General features: G+C 47.4%; 1 protein-coding gene across 1 annotated transcript in view; it reads right to left on the reverse strand.

The window, feature by feature from the left end:
- Positions 1-21,672, reverse strand: part of LOC146810320 (cholesterol transporter ABCA5-like) — a 1,540,893-nt gene that overhangs the window by 935,241 nt on the left and 583,980 nt on the right. The window contains exon 14 of the mRNA XM_085617316.1: positions 2,029-2,148. Within this exon, the coding sequence (XP_085473442.1) occupies positions 2,029-2,148 (120 nt within the window). The remainder of the gene's footprint in view (positions 1-2,028; positions 2,149-21,672) is intronic.

Here is a 21,672-nt window from a genome sequence, read left to right on the forward strand (position 1 = left end):
GCTAACCAGCATTAAAGTCCCTGTGGGCCTGCTTTCAACATGATGAAATAACCTTGATTGGCATATTTAACTTACCTAGGAGTCCCTAGTATATGGGCCTGAAAGTTAAATGTCACAAGGTGACTACAGATCGTATTATGCGATCCACTACAGCGATATTACAAACCTGATTGCAGACCTGCCCTCTGTAGCCTACCTGTACAGTTTTAAAGCTGCAAATTTGACCTGTAAACAAAACAAAAAAAAGCCTTTTGGCAGGTCAAACCTTCCGTTTATATGTTAACAAGTCACACCTAACTAGGCCTTACTGCCTATAAGGCAGGGTGCATGGTATTTAAAAGTAGGACATGTAATAGTTTAATGCTGTAGCAGCACTTGATGTTCTCTAGGAATGCACTGTGATATTTAATAATATTATCCATAGATTATAGCTTGGAAACAATTTTTGGACTTTCTAAAATATATATTATAAGTGCAATTCCCTGCTGAAGTCAGATTTGTAATAAATAATTGGAAAACGTATTTTTAGAACGTTACCTTTTCCCTGCCTGAAGCCCCTAGAGGCCCATTTACCAGAGCTTCAACTGTCACCTGGCAGCTGAACTGCCCCCTAAATGATCTGTGAACTTGCTCCTAGAGCCAAGACAAAGGCCTTGTGTGTGGTGAGGTGTTTTCCTCTAGCAGAATGACCACCTAAACTGTCACAGGTAGCTGTTACCCGACACCTGGTCAGGACACTTCTTTGTTTTCCCAAACATCCAAGCAACAATGCCAGTAGGAGAGAAGCTGCCCCCAGAACTGTTTTAGCGTGACCACAGGGTATGCTCATTTACCAGGCCACACATGTGGGGTGGGCAAAGGAGTTCTGCCCAGGGTAAAACGGTTCTGACACTTTTCATTTAAATAGCAAGATGCACTGTGGGATTGTTTGCAGCATGGCACACAGGATATACTGCAAAAGTGGATAAGGTCACCCCAGGGAAATTCTACACAATTGGTTATGGAGTATCCAGGAATTTTCACCTACAGGCTGGTTACAGGCATATGCGAGGCACCCACAGGACCCTCCTCAGAACACAGACTTGTGGAAGAGGATTGGACCTGCTGTCTGCGGCCCGAGAAGACCCAAACAAATTGAACCTGCTCTCCCTCTTCAACCCAGGAAAAGAAGGGGATTCCAATGGTCATAAGGCTGACGGCCTGTTCAAGCCACAGAGACCCTACTGCAGGACTCTGCTGAAGTGAGTCTTGATTTCAAATGCTTTCCGCAAGGTCCTGGGCTGGTGTCAAAGGATATGCCTCCTAAGTTTTCCTGAAACCTGGGACTTAGAAACTTTTTGGCTCCAAAGACCTCCGGCGGATGGGGACCAACCAGCCAAGCCGATCCAACAAAGTTGTCTTGCCACTGGGTCACAGATTCAGGTCGCTTCTACTCTGAGCTCTTTCGCAACAGCAAATCCAATTCTGCGGGACCTCGTGAAGAAGGTGTGTGTGTGCGTGTTTGTGCATGTGTATGTGTGCATGTTAAGTTTCAAGATATATACATTTTAAGATAAATAATTGATAATTGTATGGCTCTGGTTACATACAGGGAGCCATTTTTGGATGGTTGGTTAAAAAATACTTCACTTTGGAGAACATAAATGCTGTAAGTTCATATTAGCAAAGCATATAGGAACAATGATATTGCATCAGAAATGTATCTTATTGACGTGTGTTGGTTTTTTACCTATTTACTAATGCTAAAATGCTTTGCAATGCTTACCAGCATGCTATGAACACACCATTTTCAACTACTCTGTTTCATGACAAATAAAAAGTACCTGCATGCGCTCCACAAATAATGTCAAATATATTTAAATAAAAGAAGAGGCATGAAGGACTGAGACAGAACTAATTTCACGGCTGAACAGTAAAATACAGTAGTTTTCCTATAAGGAGTGATATTCCAAAAACAATTAAGATTTAGGACTCTTTCAATCTACAAGCAAAGGTTCACATTTTCAATTGTGTTCTGTCCATCCTTACCTTGGGATTTCCTAAAACTGCAACTCCCACAGACAGTTTCCGTTTCTGCCCCCCACTTAATTTGATTGCCTGGTTGTCTTTCACTGAATGCATGTCCAAGTCTTGCAAAACTTTGTGCACCTGTAAGAAAGGAAAACCGTTTTATTGCATTAAACGTTGCCCCTGGTAGTCCTAATAAACAGAATTGTGTCCTATTAAAAAGTGCCTATAGAATTTTAATATTTTAGTTCTGGTAAACACATTTATTAAAATCAATACAATAAAATAGAATCAAATATAAATATTGTACATATCAGTTCTAAGACGTGATTGCTTGAGACTACATTCAGACTTAAGTACTATGACAACTTGACAACACAAAGTCGTCATACTTCAAGATCCTATTGCCTAACTTTAGCCTCAACCCCAATGTGACGCATGCACAATTGATAACAAATACTCTCTCCCATGCTCACTCATCAATGACCCATCCTTGTCAGTATCTGACTGTGACACATCGTTATTATTAATCACTAATATAGGAGAAACTCTGGCTACACTTCTTACTGCTCCTCTTACACTCCAAACACACCCTACCTCCATGGAATGACACTCACATTTTGACACAACATACCCTATTGAAATGATCCCAATTACAATAACTATCAATCCACCATGGACATCAACTGACCAATTCAGTCTTCAGATCTTGAAATCTGTCACCTTCACATTTAGCGTTCTTCTGTAACTGAACTCTCTTTTCAACTATCCCTCACATCATGTACACATCCAACATGTTTCAAATCTTCAGTAGTTGGACTTTAAACAAAACCATTGTTCCTCTCAAACTATAGTCCAGTGCATGAACTGCCCTTTTTCTCCAAGATACTGCAACATTTGGTTTTCAATAATACCACACTCTATGTTTCTTCAAATAATCTACTTAACAGTTTCCAATCACATTTTCATATGCATCACTTCACTGAAACAGCATTCCCATGGAGTCAATTTCAGCATCAGCGCCCATTACAATCTACTTTCTTCGATCCTCATTTTATTAGCATGTCCACGGACTTCAACTCCACTGATCATCCCATTCTACCCTACTCTCTAGACTGACCAGGCAGTGCAAGTCTGCCACATAACTGGTTTGTGTCATACCGGTCTGGCCAGTCTTTATCGGTTGCCTCTGACTCAAAGACCTCAATATCCATCCACTTCAAGCTGGCGAGTCACAAGGATATGACCTGGGTCCCCACGTTTTCTCACTCTACACCACCTCCCAACGTTCTATTATCTGCTCATTTGGATTCTCATCACCTTCACCCTTCAATTTGACGAACTTCTGCCTTCAAGGCCCCTGTACTGGAACTTCCTACCACCAGACATTTGTGCACCCCCCCCCTCTCTCCAATAATTTAAAATAATCATTGAAAGGACATCATTTGCAACTTGAAAGATCAGAGTGATAACTATTTCTTTCTGCTGTGAACATGTACATTTTATGGCTTCTTGTTCCACTAACTAGATACATGTAACTACCATAGTCCAGTTTTTTTCTCCATCAACTGCCACCTTGTAATCCACACCTTTGCTATTACTCCATATTTCCTTTAATCAACTCACAATCATCATATAATAGTTATCTAACATGCATAAATAAATTAATGTGGCCTGCTGACTGTCTTGTGAAGATAAGTGGATGTTGGTTAGGAGGGTGGGCAGCAGATTTTCCCTCCAATTCCCCTAAAAATACATAGAATTAAAACCAAACTGGCATTGTATTTTGATGTAATTGTCATATTTTTCTCATTTAGATATCCCAAGTGTAATTTGTATAGTCATGTATTCAAATAGATGTTTTTCACAATTACAAATGAACAGTGGGGGGAGGAGCCTAGCGCGCAACCAAGATGGCCGCGTAGGCTTACGGCTCTCCAGGGCCTCCGCAACCTCCCACGTCTATCCTGATTTAATCCTGGTTTACTTGACAGGCTTTTGCAGATGAACTTGCGCTGAGGTGCCACCCGTTTTCCGATTTCAGATCGGACGCCGGGACCCGGAATGGTTGCACTCCGAAGTTTGCGGCCTGCTCTTGCCTTGGTCCCGATCTCGAGCTGGTGAAGTGCCCGGGTGCGAAGTGAACAACAGCGGCTGGCTGGGCTTGCCCCGCCACGGACCCCGCACTTTCACTTTCGTTTTCAAGCTTGCTCTCTACTATCGGCTGAGAGACTCTGGTGTTTCAGAGGGGCGCAGTGTCTGGCCTGACTCTTGGATTATACATGGGTTGACTGTCGGCGACGGCTGTGCTCAATTGCATTAGCTGCCTGGTCCCTTCTGGTGCGGACGGGTACCGGCCTTGTTGGCCTCCGGATGATGGCAGCGAGACTAGACGGAGACAAATCGAAACCCAAGTCAACCCGGAGGGGCGCCTATACCCAGGTCAATAACATGGATCGATATGCGCAGGCTAAGGGATCCCCTGGTGGCTCGCGTAAATCGCCTGAGAGGTCTAAGGAGGTCTCCGGCCCATCGTCGGAATTGACCCTGCTGGACGTCATGGGCGCCATTGAGGAGATGAAGACCGCGGTGGGTCAGCAGTTTGATACCCTGGCTCATAAACTGGACGCGGTCCTGATCGATGTGAATTTGGTCAGGGCAGACCTGTCCAAAACTAACGAGCGGGTCGACTCCTTGAGTCAAGCGGCGTCGAGTCTAACTGTGGACGTGGCCGCCCTGCAGACAGAGGTCCGTAGGTTGCGGCTAGCCAGTGACCTGACAGACCGTCGACTTGAGGACTCTGAAAGCAGGGCTAGATGGAACAATGTCCGTATCATTGGAGTGCCGGAAAGATCGGAGGAATCTGCTGCGGATCTTTTTGTTGAGGATCTGGTGACCACACATCTCGCGCCCAAGGGACTGAGCAAGTTCTTTGCGGTGGAGCGGGCCCACAGGGTTCCGGGTGGTGCGCCCAAGGTGGGTGCTCCCCCGCGGCCTATAATCGCCTGACTCTTTAACTTTCGGGATAGGGATGCTATCCTTCAGGCGTCGAGGGTTGCCGGACCGCTTAAGTTTGAGAACTCCAATGTCAGCTTTTACCCGGACTTCACGCAAGCGGTCCAGAAACAACGGCTGGGATTTGTGGGGGTCAAACGGCGCTTGAGGGACATGGAGCTGAAATATGCGATGTTGTTCCCGGCGAGGCTGCGGGTTGAGTTCCAGGGTCGTTCCCACTTTTTCGACCGGCCGGAGGCGGCTGGGGACTGGTTAGATGCCCTGCCACGGGGATAAAATCGAGACAGTCGGATGGCGGAGAGCGGACGGGATTTGGTGAAGCAGGACTAGAACTTGGTTCCTGGTGATGGACTGAATTGGTGACGTTTTGTACCTTGGCTCAACTGGACCCTAGATTGGCACACTATGCCCTTCAAATGTCCGGGAATTGTGGGGAGCTTATTGGGGTCCTTTCCTCCCTCTGGGGTTCTTTTTGTGGTATATGTTAGGGTGACAGGCACACTGCGAGTTGGGGGGGCTGTTTGGGCTCAAGCAGGGGTGCAGGGAGGGGGGAGTTGTGGTTTGGGGATCGTGGGGGAGGGGGGTTGTTGGGGATTGTTTGTTTGTTTCGCAAGGCAATGTGAAGTTCTCTGCTGACTTATCCGGGTTGTGCTTTCCGGGATGTGGGTGTCATGCACGGGAGTGGGATGGGGGGTAGGGGATTGAGAATCCTTTCGTGGAATGTGAATGGACTTGGGGACAGGATCAAGCGCGGGGTGGTGCTGCAGTTTTTGAAGCGGATCTCGCCCGACATTGTTTTCCTGCAGGAGACACACGTGATTGGGAACTCTTTCCATGCCCTAAATAGGAGGGGCTACCGCCTTGCCGCTCACTCTGGTTTCACTTCTGGCTCTAGGGGAGTGGGCATTTTGGTTAGGGCCTCGCTCCCATTGGAAGTTGATGAGGTGCTTCATGATGATAGGGGGCGCTATGTGGCACTGGTGGGGAGATGGGAGGGTAGGACTATCTCGCTCGTCGCTGTGTATGTGCCTCCGGGGTTACAGACGGCTACATTTGCTGATTTGGGGCGTTTGGTCCTGGGACTCCCGGGGAAGGGTTCTGGTGTTGGGGGGTGACTTTAATGCCGTTGTCTCCGGGTTGGATGACCGTCACCCCCCCCAGGGATCTCCCTAGGGCTCAGGACTGGTTGGGTGGCTTTTTGGACACCTTGGGACTTGTAGACTGCTGGAGATTGATGCACCCGGGTCAGACGCAATATACCTTTCACTCGGGGGCCCACGGGAGTCTCTCGAGACTTGATTACATGCTTATGCCGGCGACCCAGGCATGATTGGGGAGGTGCGTCATTTAGCCCGAGGTATTTCTGATCATTCCCCTATATGGTTGCAACTGAAGGTTATCCCTGGGGCAGAGGGGAGAGTGGCACCCATTAGCCCCTGGTATCTACGTAACCCTAAGATCCGCGCGGAGCTGGTCAAGTCCACTGATCACTACTTTAAGGATAATGTGGGGTCGGTGCCGTCGGCCGTCTCCCTATGGGAGGCTTATAAGGTGGTGATCAGGGGGCAGGCCTTGTCCCTTATCTCCCATGCTAAGAGGTGCGAGAGGGCAGAGGTGGTTCGCCTGGAAACTGAAATAGCTGAAATGGAGGAGGACTTGGAGCGGGGAGTTACTGATGAGAAAGTGCATGTTCTCAGCCTCAAACAAGCAGATTATAGAGTGCTAGTCACGGAAGCCGCTAAAGGGATGAGTAGAGAGCAGCAAGGACGATTGTATGATGTGGGGGATAAAGCCGGAAAGTTGATTGCTTGGTTGGATAAGAAGGAGAGAGCGAGCAGGGTGGTGCCCGTTGTGGAGAGAATGGATGGAGTGCGTGTGACTGACCCGGTGGAGATCGTTGACTGCTTCGCGGCTCATTTCCGCGGGGTCTACTCTCCGGTTTCTGTCCGTTCGGAGGAGGATTCTCATCTGTTGCTTAGAGACATTACATTGCCAACTCTATCGGAGGCTGATGCAGTATTGATGGAGGCGAAGTTGTCGTCAGATGAGATCGCTCTGGCCACTCGCTCGATCGCATCGGGTAAAGCTGTGGGTCCTAATGGTCTTCCCATCGAACTCTATAAGTTGTGTCCCGATAAGATAGCGCCGCATCTTCGGGACATGTTTTTCGCGGCACGTGCGGCGGGCTTCCTCCCCCCTGACCAGCGCCTCGCCACCATAGTTGTGATACACAAAGAGGGGAAGCCGCGAGATCGCTGCGCCTCCTATAGGCCCATTTCGCTGTTGAACGCAGAACCCAAAATTCTGGCCAAGGTATTGGCTAATCGACTGGTTCGGGTCGTGGGCGACTTGATTCATCAGGATCAGTCCGGTTTCAGTTGGCGGCGGTGAACCACGGGATATACGGTCCCGCCTTGAATCCGGCCTTCGAGATGGATACATTTCTGCTCCCGGGTGGGGACTATAATAGGGCGCTGTACTCGGTGACCCCGGACACGCGGTTGACAGGACCCACGCAGGTTGCGGTACGTGTGTGGCACGCGGCGAATGCTGCGATGGGGTGGAGGGATCGCTTGACTCGGGCGACGCCGTTGTATGCCTCTGGGCGGTTGGGCTGTTTGTGGAGATCGAAAGGCTTTGAGAAATGGGATATGATTGGTATATGTAAGGTGGGTGACCTTTGGGCGAAGGGGTCTTTCAAAACGTTCTAAATGCTTAAAACTGAATATAACTTAAACGATAGAGAATACTTCCGGTATGCCCAAGTTTACCATGCGCTGTGTTCGGTTTTCCCAGACGTTGCAGCTATCCCCGAGTACTCCCCACTGGAGGATAGAGTGTTGGATGGCTACGTGCCCAACAGCACTATTTCTCTGATTTACAAGAAACTCATTAATGATCGCGCGGACTTGCTGCTCCGTCTGCGGGAGGCATGGACGGGCGATGGCTTGGAATTGGACGATGAGGACTGGGTATCGGCGGTGGCCTCCCCGAAAGAGGTGGCGATCCCGGCCCGCTTACGATTCGTACAGCTGAAGATCCTCCATAGAGTGTATGTCACTGGGCCCGGTTTGCTGCGTATGGGTTACTCGATGGATGGACTGTGTAAGCGTGGATGTGGCCTGTCGGGTTCCTTTCTCCATATCTTATGGGAATGTTCGGAGGTTGTGCGATTTTGGAACGGTATCCATACCGTAATGGAGGAGGTCACGCACGTTGCTCTGTTGCCCGAGGCTAGGAGGTGTTTGTTGAACGTCTGGGAACCGAATGATTGTAATGCGGCACAGACGCAGTGGGTGACCTTGGGGTACATGGTGGCTAAGCGTAACATTGCACAGCTGTGGGGCTCCCCGAGGCCGCCCACGATCGAGGTATGGAAGGAGAATATGGACTGGTGTATGTTTAGGGAAAAGACGGTGTATGTGGCGAGAGGCAAGCCAGGGAAATGGTCTAAGGTATGGGGCCTATGGAATTTATATCGAGGAAGTATCTGCACCCCGCCTCTGCCATTAGAGGTCGATCTTACTTTGTCCCCCTAGCCACGCATTCTGCGGGATGGTGTGAGGTGTGTTCCATGCTTTGTTCTCCCGTTGCCCCCCTCTACCGCTTCCGGACAAGAACTGCTTTGGACACTGTACGTTGTTCCCCGTCCTGGGAAGAGCACGCTGCTATTTCGGACTCTCATTGCCTTGAGTGTGTTTTATAGTTATTAAAAAATGAAACTGTTTATTCCGATTGCTACTGGCCTATGGCCACGGCCTGTTGCATGTGCCCGCGAACCGCCGGGCGCTTTGCCTCTGGTGCGTTGGAATGTATGGCGTTACACTGCGGGCCCTCGGGCTCTATAGCGGCCGGCCCTGGTGGTTGTAGGCCCTTGTCTGTATTTTACTGTGTACCAACGGTTTCTAATAAAAAAAAACAAATAAAAAAAAAACAAATGAACAGTGACAAAGTTCCTAAGGTCCAACTCCATCTTATGTAGGCCCGACTCCATCTTAGTCTATGAAGGTGACCTATATACCTTAGCTTAGACAATGGACGCCGCCAAATTCTCTGATCCATGCAGAATCATTGTCATGTCTGCCTTTTAACGCAGATGTCGGCAGACCCTATTTTTCTAAGAACTGTTATATCATCTAGTTCTTCGATTAATAACATAGCTACAACATTTATAGTGACATTTGTCTGGGTCAGATGTCTCCTCCTCGGTTAAATAAGAGAATATATATTATAGTTAGGACCTATTTTCCATAGGAAATCCGCAACATTCTATTTGGAATAACGTTGGCGCAGATTAACGAATCTTCGCGAAATTTTCCAAACTTTTGGCCAGGTCCGGTCGCTCCTATCCTGAAAATTTCACTGTGATTCGTCAAGCGGGGGCCGGGAAAAAATGGGAGTCCCAAAACGCGTTTTCCCCATGCATTTTCCCATAGGACCTGTAGACGCAGCTGCAGCCCGAACTGCTGAACGGAATTATACCAAATTTGGCAAAGAGGTAGTCCTCAGTTCAGACTCGTGCCTTTTGCTTAAATGGTGTAAATCCGTTACGTAGTTACTGAGAAAATTAGAGTTAAAAAGATAGATATATCTGGGCGGAGCCTAACCACACATCTCATCGTGAGATCTGATTGGCTGTCAGCACTTCATCCAAGAAGTGTTGGCAGCCATCTTGGGACCAATATACATGATAGCACCTCATTAAAAAGCATTGTAGTTAATAGAAGGTTTTAAGACTTTAGTTACATTATAAATCATTTGTTGATGGTACCATTCTCATTTTAGGAATTGTGGTGTGTTCTAAGGTGATTTTACCATGTGAAAAAGCCTTCTGCTGTGATATCAAGAATCATGTTTGAGAGAAAACTATTTTCTCATGCTTTTCCCACAGAGGTTTGGAAGGTGATCTATAAGCTAAACTGAGAGCATATTTTCTGTAAATTCACATTATCTTTCTCAGTCATGTGAGAATGAAGTCTGACATTCTCAGTAAAACATGTACATCCAACAAGGGCAGAGACTGACAGTTGATTCCTTTTGTGTTCTACTGCAGCTTCCCAGAGTGTTCTAAAGAACAACTAGAGCGCTAACAGACCTAGTTATGACAAACGTATTGCACACCTGAAGCCATCTTGATTGGAATAAAGTGGTAACTCTTAAAATATTTAATTTAAAAAGGAACAAAATGAGGGGGTTCATTTTGCCATTGAAAGTATGATTAGTGCTGCACAAAGAAAAATTAAGGCACATTTTGAGTGACTTCTCAAATCCTCTTCTAAATCATAAAAAAATTCTGACATGCAGACTCAAACATGCACTTTCAATACCAGCAGCAGACTTCCCTGGTGAGCAGTAGCTTTACTACAGTGATCTAATAAGCAACAAGACATAAAGCACAAACTCTATTCAGAAAGGAACGAAGTTCCTATGATCCTAAATTCCCAAATCAATAGTTATCCATAACAGTGGGAACATGTCAAAAAAACAACATACTTGCTGTAAAGAGAGTAAATAACCCCATGAGCTCGTGGACCGAGTGGTGGAAGTGCCAAATCGACTATCTATATGGTGGAAAAAAAGATGAAAGTATATTCCCAATGGGACACAAGAATTACGATGAAATGGTCCGAGGTAGGCATTTCATCGTAATTCTTGTGTCCCATTGGGAATATACTTTCATCTTTTTTTAGGATCATAGGAACTTCGTTCCTTTCTGAATAGAGTTTGTGCTTTATGTTACATGTATGTTCTGTCTAATGTTTATGTCTATTTGTCACCCATTATCTTCACCACAGACCACGTGATAACGTTATGGATAGCGTTAAGAGGAGATTATTATATCACGTCTTTTTCAGATCACTATTTACTCACGATGGATTGATCATCTAGCTACGTGAAATATGGCTTTTATCTCCCCTTTTGTGTTTGTTTTTTCTAGGTTAATGGACCATATAAGACCTATTTAGGCATTACTTACCTTAGAAGGTTATTTACTTCCTTTTTCTTTAATTCATTCATTGTTTTCTTTTCACACATCACAGTGAGTTTTAGGAAGGGATCCTTAAGGTCCTGAAGAAGAAGCACGGGGAAGCTTCGAAACATGTCGACACACTTAGGAGGCACAGCTCATTGAGGCATCCTTCCTCCTCCCCCTCACCTTTTTACTAATACCAGCTCAAACGGTATAATAAACTTCTTTAGACCAAAGAGCCAGGTATTTTTTAATTCACTTTTCCATCCACTCCTGACCCTTCCTCTCACACCCTCGCATCACACATAGTCGTCTCATTAATAACAGTGCTCCCACGCAGACATAGGTCGTAGCATGCCCCGTCCCGTAGAGGGGCGGGAAGACCCCTATGATGAAGCATGACACCAAGGGCCCTTTTGGTGTGTGAGGAGTATTTAAACAACTGATGTGTATTCTCCACGACTGTGGGATACATATTTTCTGCGGGAGTTTCTGACATATTGTACCTACCTGTGGGTGGATCACCATGTTTATGAACCTATGACTGGGAGGAAGTATCCACCTTCACCACTCGTGCGAGTGGTACCTCTCTACTCCCCACTTTGTTCCTCTTCATTGGTTACATCACACAAGATCAAATTCATTTTGGTTGTAGACATGGGGAGATTAAGTGATTTGACCAGAATCACAGAATGTTGAGCTGAAGCAGAAACTCCAACCTGGTTCCCCAGTTGCAAAGTCTGCAGCTCTGGAAGTAACACCACATCCTCTCCCCTAGGTGCAACATTTAATCAAGTGGTCAACTGGATAAAAAAACATAAATATTATAAATAATTTAAAAGTTCTTTGTCGCTATTTGAAAACTCAGAAAATATGTCTTCATTTAAGTTTTTTAGAGCACTAACCATAATTTTGATGCAAATAAGACCCTCTCATATATGTAATTTCTAAACGAAATGCTCTAGGTATTACAGTTTTGATTACATCAAGATGACGTCAGGCGTTCCACAATTTTGTAATAAATATAGAATGTTAGCAATCTAGTTGTTCATTGGGATACTAATGCGAGGCAGAGGCCAGTGGCCCGGATTCTGAAAATTGAAGGCAGGTAGGAGAGTGCAGAGGCAACAATTTGACCACACTGGGCAGGCAGGAAGGGCAGTGGCAGCACAACAGACTATGAATGGCAGTGGAAAGGGGGGCAGGGGCAACAAACCAACAATACAGGACTGGCAAGAGAGGCTGTGGCAATATAATAGACCATTGTGGCCAGAAGGAAGAGGCAGTGGTAGTACAACCATACATGCCAACAGACCCGTTTCAGCCAGGAAACGTCCAATGTTTTTAAGCTCAAATGGGTTTTATTTGATCTGTCTCCTGTCTACAATCTCCTCTTTTTCAATGTAACTCAAAGGGGAAAATCAATACCCCAGTTTTTTTTCAAAATCTCCCTCTTACCAAGTTCAAAATGTTCGCAAGTATGGTACATTGGATCATGGTAGGCGGCAGGAATTGGGGTAGGGACATGGGCTCAGATAACAGAGGACAGGAGGGACATGGAGGGGTGCACCAAACTGACCCTACAGGGCAAGCATCAGGGTTTGCAGCAGCACAATACACCACACAGGGCATGCAGGACGGGAGTGCAGCACAACAATCCATAGAAAGCAATAGGGAGGGGACAGGACCATGCACATGGACAACAGAGAACAGAGGGGAAAGAGGCAATGGTAGCTAGCTGACCATAATGGACAGACAGGAGAGAAAGCTGCAGCATAACAGACCATAAAGGGCAGGAGGGACGGATCAGGGGCATTACAATGGAACAGACAAGCCAGGATGGAGGGAATAGGGGTCTGCACATGGAAACAGACGGCTGGAGGCAAGGGGGCAGGGCAGGAGCAGCAAGATGACCATGGAGGTCAGGCAGGATGGGCACTAGAAAAAAGACACACCATGGAGAGCAACAGTGAGACTATGATGACATACACACAGACCATGGTGGGAGGGGGTCAGGGGCAGCTAGCTGACCACACAGGGAAGGTAGGAGGGGCCATGGCAGCACAGAAGACCATGCATGGCAAGCGGGAGGGTTAGTGGCAACACAATGGCTATGATGGGCAAGAAGGAGGGTGCAGGGGCATGCACAAAGGACCATGGAGGATAGAAGGGAGGGTCAGGACCTGGGCACAGACAAGAAAGTTCAGGGGAAGGGGCCTCACAACAGACCGCGCGGGGCAGGCAGGAGGAGCAGTTGCAGCACAACAGACCAGGGAGGGCAGAAGGGTGTGGCAGTAAAATGGACCATGGAGGACAGGAGGAAGGGGATAGGGGCATGGCATGTGGACAGGCAGGGTGGAGGTGGCAGGGACAGGTTACAGTCATCTGACAATGCTAGGTAGGAGGGAGGGGAGTGGCAGCTCAACAGAACACTCAGAGTAGATAGGAGTGGCAGGTCCATGGAACATGGTGGGCAAAAAGGATGGAGCAGGGGCATGCACAAAGACATGGGAGGGCAGGGGGAAGGAGAATAGGGGCAGCAAGGTAAGCACAGAGGCTAAGCAGGAGGTCAATGATGGGCCATAGAATTGGGTAATGGAGGGCAGGAGGAGTGGACTGGTACATCATGCTAAATGGAGGGCAGTGGCAGCACATCAGACCATGCATGGCAGGAGGGAGGAGGCTAGTCCATGGATTCAGACAACAGAGGATAGGGAGGAGGTGGATGGGACAGCAAGCTAACTGTTCAGAGAAGGTGGGTATTAGGAACTTTATTGTTTTTAAAATGTGTGTCTGTGCGAACTACTTAAAATATGAACAAGTATGCAGCATAATCTCACTTTTATTCAGGAAGAAGAGGACGTTTGTGACTGACTCCGGGCTCACTTGGCAGAAACACCCCGTGACCCTCCACCCCCATCGCAAAATGTAATGCCCGTTAAAAGGGTAGGTGGACGCAGTGTTATATAGAGCATAGTCCTGAGAGCACGATTGAAAATGAAAACTAGATATAGTATATGGTATAAACTATGCACCAAAAAGTGTGATATAAGATGAACCGGGGCGTGAAATATAATATGCAATACATTGTACGCAATGACAGATTCATTGGAGAGCGCGAGATAACACAGGCACTAGTGCGTGCTATGCGATATGCGCCTTGGAGTGTAATATGCACAGGGCAGTGTTGTGTAACCTAACCAGTCTCTAAAGTTGTAATATAAAATATGTGCTGGGGAGTGTAACGTTGCATATGCACTGTGACAAAGATATCGATGCCAGATTGTAATATGTATGGCATAGTGCTGTGCGTTATAACATAGGCATCGAGGAAGGCACATTAGATGGGGCAATATAACCCGTGCAAAGGCAAGTGTGGCATGACATATTCACGGGGTGGTGTTACAGTGCACATGGGCTAGAGAGTGTCATAGAATACGCACTAGCTGGTGGAATACAACACAGAGGTGTGTGGCACTTGGCGGGCACTGGTGGGTGTAGACACAGCATTGGGTTCAGCCAGGAGCACGCTGTGACTCTCAAGTGAGGTTTGTCTCCTTTCCAGAAAGTAAAATAAAAAGTATTACACATCCGGCGGTGGATGTGTGTTTTATTACCGGGAGGGGGGTTTCTTGCATAGTTTGGTCGAATTTTTGTCGAATCCCCTTTGAATGGCTTTGTGTGTGTGTGTATTAAAGGTGCCCGTTAATAGCTACCCATGTTTGTATAAATAAACGACAAGGGGAGCACCAGCCGGCGGGGGCGCCGGGATTAGGCACGGTAGGGCATCAGACACGTCAGAGCTTCACTAGCGGTGTAAATACATTCCACGTGGATTCATTGTATGCATAGTCGCCTTTTAATGAATATCACGCAAATCGTCATGGTGATAGGTACATATGGTTCGTCCAGCATGTCCTAGGTGTTTCTATAAATATATATTTAAAAAAAATAATAAAAAACAAAGGCCGGCCCCGGGGGATGGCGTCCCCGGGGCCATAAGTGGCCTGAGGAGGGGGGCAACGCAGCCCCTCTCCTAAAGAATTGTTTTTTTAAAAGGCCATGACCCGGGGGTTGGGGTCCCCGGGGCCAATTAAGGCCTTGGGAGGGCCAAATTAATTTTTTTCAACAAAAACAATTAGGGTGCAGGCCCTGGGGGATGGGGTCCCCAGGGCCAATGAATTAGAAAAAGAAGGGGGGCCACACAGCCCTCCTTCATAAAAAAATTAAATAAATAAAAGACCGGCATCGCGCCGGAGGCCACGCCCCCCCATTGCAGCACTCTGCAAACGCGCCCCCTGGCCAGTTGTAAGTTGGGGAATTAATTCCCCTTCAATACTGAGGGTCCCTGAGGGCCAACTAGCCCAACAGGTATCTCCAGTATGCGCCAAGGAGCTGCGTTGCAGTCAGGTGTTCTGAGGCCACGCCCCTTTTTACACCTCTATGCAACGCAGCTCTGTGGCGCTTACTGGAGGTACCTAGTGGGCTAGTTTGACCCTAGGGACCCTTAGGATTCAAGGGGACTTAATCTCTCAACTTAGAACGGCCACAGGGTGCGTTTACACAGTGGTGAAGGGAGGGGACGGGGTGTGAGGTGACATGTGCAAACACGCCCTGTGGCGCATTTTAAGTTGGGGAAATAATTCCCTTTCAATCCTGAGGGACCCTGGAGGCCAACTAGCCCACCAGGTGCTTCCAGTAAGCGCCACTGCTCTGCGTTGCAGAAAGGTGGTGCAGGCCGTGCCCCTTTTTACACCTCTCTGCAATGGCGCTTACTGGACATACCTAGTGGGCTATTTTGCCCCTAGGGACCCTCAGGAATCAAGGGAACTTAATCTCCCAACTTAAAAAACGACCACAGGGCGTGTTTACACAGTGGGGAAGGGAGGGGACGGGGCCTGAGGTGACGTGTGCAAACACGCCCTATGGCGCGTTTTAAGTTGGGGAAATAATTCCCCTTCAATCCTGAGGGCCCCTGGGGGCTAACTAGCCCACCAGGTGCTTCCAGTAAGCGCCACTGAGCTGCATTGCAGAGAGGTGGTCCAGGCCGTGCCACTTTTTACACCTCTCTGCAACGCAGCTCTGTGGCGCTTACTGGAGGTACCTAGTGGTCTAGTTGGACCCTAGGGACCCTCAGGATTCAAGGGGACTTAATCTCCCAACTTAAAACGGCCACAGGGCGTGTTTACACAGTGGGGAAGGGAGGGGACGGTGCCTGAGGTGACGTGTGCAAACACGCCCTGTGGCGCGTTTTAAGAAGTAGTTTTAATCCCCTGCCCTATTATATACTAGGGGCTTACAGAGGAGGTCATGCTAATCACAGGGGGACCCCAACGCACAGTGTTCCCTAGTGTATATAGGTGTTTTCACTGTATTTTGAGTGTCTTTTAACCAAGCACTGGCTCTAGGACTGGTTAGTCAGACTCAGTTACCACCAGGATCCGTCTGAAAAAGTTGAGGGTACAGGATGATTTTGCAACAAGGCTTCTTTCTGCTCTTCTGTTTGTTCTTTCTGCATGTTATCCTTCTTCCTGCACTTTTCTTCGTCTTTGAGGGCTTCTGTTGCTTCTTTCTGCATTTCTTTTTTTTCTTTCTGTGCATTTTTTCTTCTTTCTTCACATGTCCTATCTCTGTAGGCATAGTTAGAAATTAGCATTTAAAAAACCTTTGAAATTCACTGAAAAAACCATAGGTTTCAGGCACGTTATAGTTAGGAATTAGCATTTAAAAAAATTCACTGAAATAAACATAGGTTTCAGGGGCGTTATAGTTAGCTGGACTTTTCACTAGTACAAAACCACTGAAATTTCCCCGTTATAGTTAGTTCAGCTAACTATAACTCGCGCGCCCGCAATGCACTGCTGATGACGACACATATTACATCACTCATAACATGGTCAGTGACATCACTCATGACATCTCAAATGACATCACTGATGACATCACTGATGACATCATCCTTGTGATAGAGTGGCAGACCTCCTCTCCCCCTAATATAACCTTTGATACACACATTCAAAAACAGAAACTCAAATTTTCAAAACAATGGACATACCAATACCAGTTACAACAACCGATTCAGTAATTCTAAGATCCACATACACATCCACTCCTTCACCAACAGTGTTCACTCATACATGTACTCACTCATCATATGTACTCATACACCTATACATCCTGTTACACAATGCCACTCATCCATAGAGTTACTCACACACAGTCACTCATGCTAATAGAGAATCAAACATCCATTTACTTGCATATACAGTTATACACACACCACCACACTTACTTCTACAGAAACGTACACATACTTAGTCTTTTAAACAATCACTTATAGAAACACACTTATTCATACAGGAACTCTTTCAATCTCTCACTCTAACATATACTCACTTATATACACCAATAGTCACATATACTAGTTTAAAACATATGTAGTTACTCATAACGACACTATTGAGACAGTCATTCACTCACTAACACACCCATGCACACACTCATCCACCCATACAGTCCTGCACACATGCTGTCTTCAACACATACAAACAGTGAGTCACTCATTCATGCACCTATGCACTACGTAATACTCCCCACCGAACCATACAGACACTCATACTGATACTCAAAAAAACAACTAATAACCTATATAGACACTCATGTAGCTACTCACCAACCCATGCAGCCACTTATACACAAAGGGCCTCATGTAGGTAACATACCATTTACCGATTCATAAATACCGAATTTTACCGAATTGGTATTTATGAATCGGTGAATAGTATGTAGGTAAATAGTATGTAGGTAAACATTCGGTATAAATTACCGAATCAGTAAAATTCGGTAAATGAATACCGAATCCACAATACCGGCCGGTATCAAGAAGCGGTATTTACCGAATCGGTAAATACCGAAGTGGTATTTACCGATTCGGTAAATACCGAATCGGAGTTTACCGAATCGAAAATTCAAATTTACATCACTTGATGAATCAGCCAATCCCGTGCAAGGCCAACCCCACCCAACCAGGAAGTGGCCACACCCAGGCAGGTGCACACAATCATCAGACTCTGGAGAGGCTGGTAGTGCAGAGCAGAGCAACAGAGCCAGTGCCTGATTGTGAACAACAAACTGACACAATGTCCAGCCAGGAGACAGAGAGAGATGGAGGTGATAGGAGGAGAAAACAAAAATTCAGCCCAAAGGAACTGCAGGTACTAGTGGAGGAGGTGGTCAAGCAGCACCAGAAGCTGTTTGGAAAGCAGTCCCTGCAAGTGCCTGAGTCGGAGAAGAGGAAAATCTGGCTGGGAATCCAGGCGCAGGTGAATGCAATCGGAGTGACCCCCCGGGACATAGACGTGCTGAAGAAGCGGTGGTACGACCTACGTATCGTCACGAAGAGGAAGATGGGGGAACTGCAGAAAGAGGCCAGCCGGACAGGAGGGGGAAGGAACAGGGCACCTGCCCTTACAGAACTTGAGGAGCTGGTGGAGTCAACAATAGAGCCCGAGAGTGTCGTGGGGATTGGGGATGCAGACAGCTCTGCCAGAGCCGCCACCAAACAAGGTAAGAGGCATGCACAGCAATGTGGCCCCCCCTACCCCTATCCCAACTCCCCAATTGGGCAATGAGTATCCCACTCCAGTACAGGTGTTAGTGCATACTAGCAATGCATTATGGGAGATGTAGTCTCGGAAACCCCAAACATGAGAAGAATAGCACAGAACAACAAGGCATGTTACACACATTAGCGAAAAGCAGGCAGAGGACAATGAGAGAGTGTTTCAGAAATGTATTGTGATGCTAGCAATGCAGGGCTTCAGGTACACTGAGCTGACGTTGCATTTCTGTCCACAGACGATACATTGTGCAGGACTGCACATGAGACGGGAGAGAGGGCACACCGGAAGGACAGCTCAGGGAAGGCCACCACAAGTTCTGGGCAGAGATCAGCACCACACGCAGCCTCACCACCACAGCCAGCCTCACCACCACAGCCAGCATCGCCACCACAGCCAGCATCGCCACTCCTGCTGGAGTCACCGGCATCATCACCGCCTGCATTGCTCAGGTCGAGGAGGCGTGCTGCTTCCAGGTTGCATGTCTCGGAGTCCTCATCTGAAAACTGCAGGGGGCCGGAACCATCCACTGTGCCCCTGGATGGTAGCCATGCCAGGGTGCCCTCCGCCTCTGAGGGAGCACACACAGGTGCCAGACGTCGCCGCAGGGCTCGGGTGCAAAGTCCACCACCACAGGGTGAGAGCCATGGAGTGTTCTCAGGGCTGGAGGCCACCATGGTAAAGATACAGCGCCTACAAGCAAAGGCAATGATGTCAGTGCAGCGCCAAATGCGGGGCCTCAAAGATACATTTGGAAATATTGACAGGGGCATCAGCGCTATGGCTGAGGGAATGAGTGAGATGGCTGCGGGCATGCGGGACATGTCCCAGTCCGTCATGCTGCTGTGCACAAAGTTTGATGAGGACAGAGCAGCACGGCGCCGGGAACGGCAGAGACAAGACCATCACACAAGGGCAGTCAACCGGCTGGCAACTGCCACTTCGCTGCTCTGCAGGCGCTCTGTGGCAATGCAGGAGGGCCTTACGCACTGCAGCAATGACGTCTCAAGGGGGATGGTGAGGGTCACCAGTGCACTGGAAGTGCTACTAACAAGCCAGTCTGCCACAACTGGTGCTGTGGATGCTGTGGAAAGCGAAGAAACCACCAGCAGGAGCAGCATTACCCCCCCTGTCCCAGATACACGGAGGAGCAGCAGGCGGCATGGGGCTGCCACTAGTGAGGACGCACAATCAATGGCATCCCGCACTGTAGTGCGTGGGCACAGACACTAATGCTGCACAGTATAGCATGAGACAATTGGGTGAAGTAACCCTTGACTTGCAACTAGTGATTGCACAATATTGAGAGGACAGGTTTTCCTTTGTGTTGTGGCGTAGTGCCGCATGATTAAACTACGTCATGGCATCCAACTACTGGCTGTGTCCCCTTACTTACTCAGAAATAGTTGCATGTGATCTCTGCCCGTCTCTCTCTCCCATCTGTTGCTGTTGCCACTCCTGCTGCGTTGGCCTCTGGCTGTGCAGACTCATCATCATTGTCCTCAAAATCAGTTAGTTCCACCTCGGTACCTCTCTTCGTGGCAAGGTTGTGCAGCATTGCACAAGTGGCAATGATCTTGCAGCAGATGATGGGTGTGTACTGGCGTGCGCCTCCGCTTTTGTGAAGGCAGCGAAACCTGCTTTTCAATAGTCCAAACGTGCGCTCCACCATGTTGCGTGTTGATTTGTGTGCCACATTATATCGTCTCTCACTCAGGGTTAATGGGTGTAGGTAGGGAGTGAGGATGAATGACCGCATGGCATATGCGAGTAAGAGAGAACCATCAGTCACATGCCTCAATACACAATAATTTGCCATAAGTATTAGGGAGCGTCACAGTGATTTACCTAGCAGATATCCTTCTCCAAATTCTCCGGCAAGCAGTCGTGTGTAGATCCCACTGTTCTGGAAGATGAAGGAGTTGTGGGTGCTCCCAGGAAACTTAGCTACGATATCAGTGATAATGTTCCCTGCATCGCAGATTACCTGCACATTGATGGAGTGGGTGGACTTTCTGTTCCTGTAGATGTGCTCAGTGGCTGCTGGTGGGCAGATTGGAATGTGTGTGCCATCAATACAGCCTATGACATGCGGGAACTGTGCCATCTGGTAAAAGTCTGTCTTGGTTTTCTGCAGTTCAGCCTGTGTGTTTGGGAAGCTGATGTAGTGGTGTATTCTCAGCATCATGGCATCCAGGAACTTCCTGAAGAAACGGTACAGGCAACTCTGGGATACACCGCCTACCGCAGCTATCACCACCTGGTAACTGCCAGATGCAAGTAGATGTAGGCTACAGAGAACCTGCACATGTGGTGATATGGCATGTGCCCTTGTTGTTGGCTGGTCCAGGAGTGGGTGCAGGTCCCTTATCAGGTCCATGATGGTTTGGGGGTGTAGCCTGTACCTTTCATGTATCTCAGCCTCAGTCTGTTGAAAGAGTGTGATGCGCTGTCTGTAAATGCGTTCCTCCCCTCTCCAAATCCTCAGCCCTGCTGCCTGTAGACGTAGGCGCCTTGCAATCACATAGAGAGCCGCCATGGTGTCCACGCTGTTGCATTTTGGGATTGCTTATATGCACTGTTGCTGATTTCCACCTGCTTTCAATCTGTGTTAATTTCCGACTCTTAAATACCGAATTTCAGGGATTTCTTAAATACCGAATTTACCTACATCTCTTTTCTCGTTTTACCACTTCATGTTTACCGATTCGGAAAATAAGTATTCAGTAAATTTGAATCGGTAATTTAGGATTCGGTAAATATGAATCGGTATTTACTGATTCATATTTACCGAATCCTTCTTTTTGGCCTCCTACATCTCAATTGGCTAAATACCGGTCGGTAACGGGCTATTTACCGAATTTCGGCCGTTACCGACCGGTATTTAGCTATCTACATGAGGCCCAAAGTGAGAGACTGATACAGATATTTACATATTTAAACATTACTCACTGAGCCATGTATTCACTAAGATACACTTAATCAGTCAGTTATACAATCAATTTTTCAAAAACAAATCATCCATTTAGTCACTTATATACCCATTTATTCTTTCATCAA

Source organism: Triturus cristatus, chromosome 7, assembly GCF_964204655.1.
Source record: "Triturus cristatus chromosome 7, aTriCri1.1, whole genome shotgun sequence".
NCBI classification, from domain to species: Eukaryota; Metazoa; Chordata; class Amphibia; order Caudata; family Salamandridae; genus Triturus; species Triturus cristatus.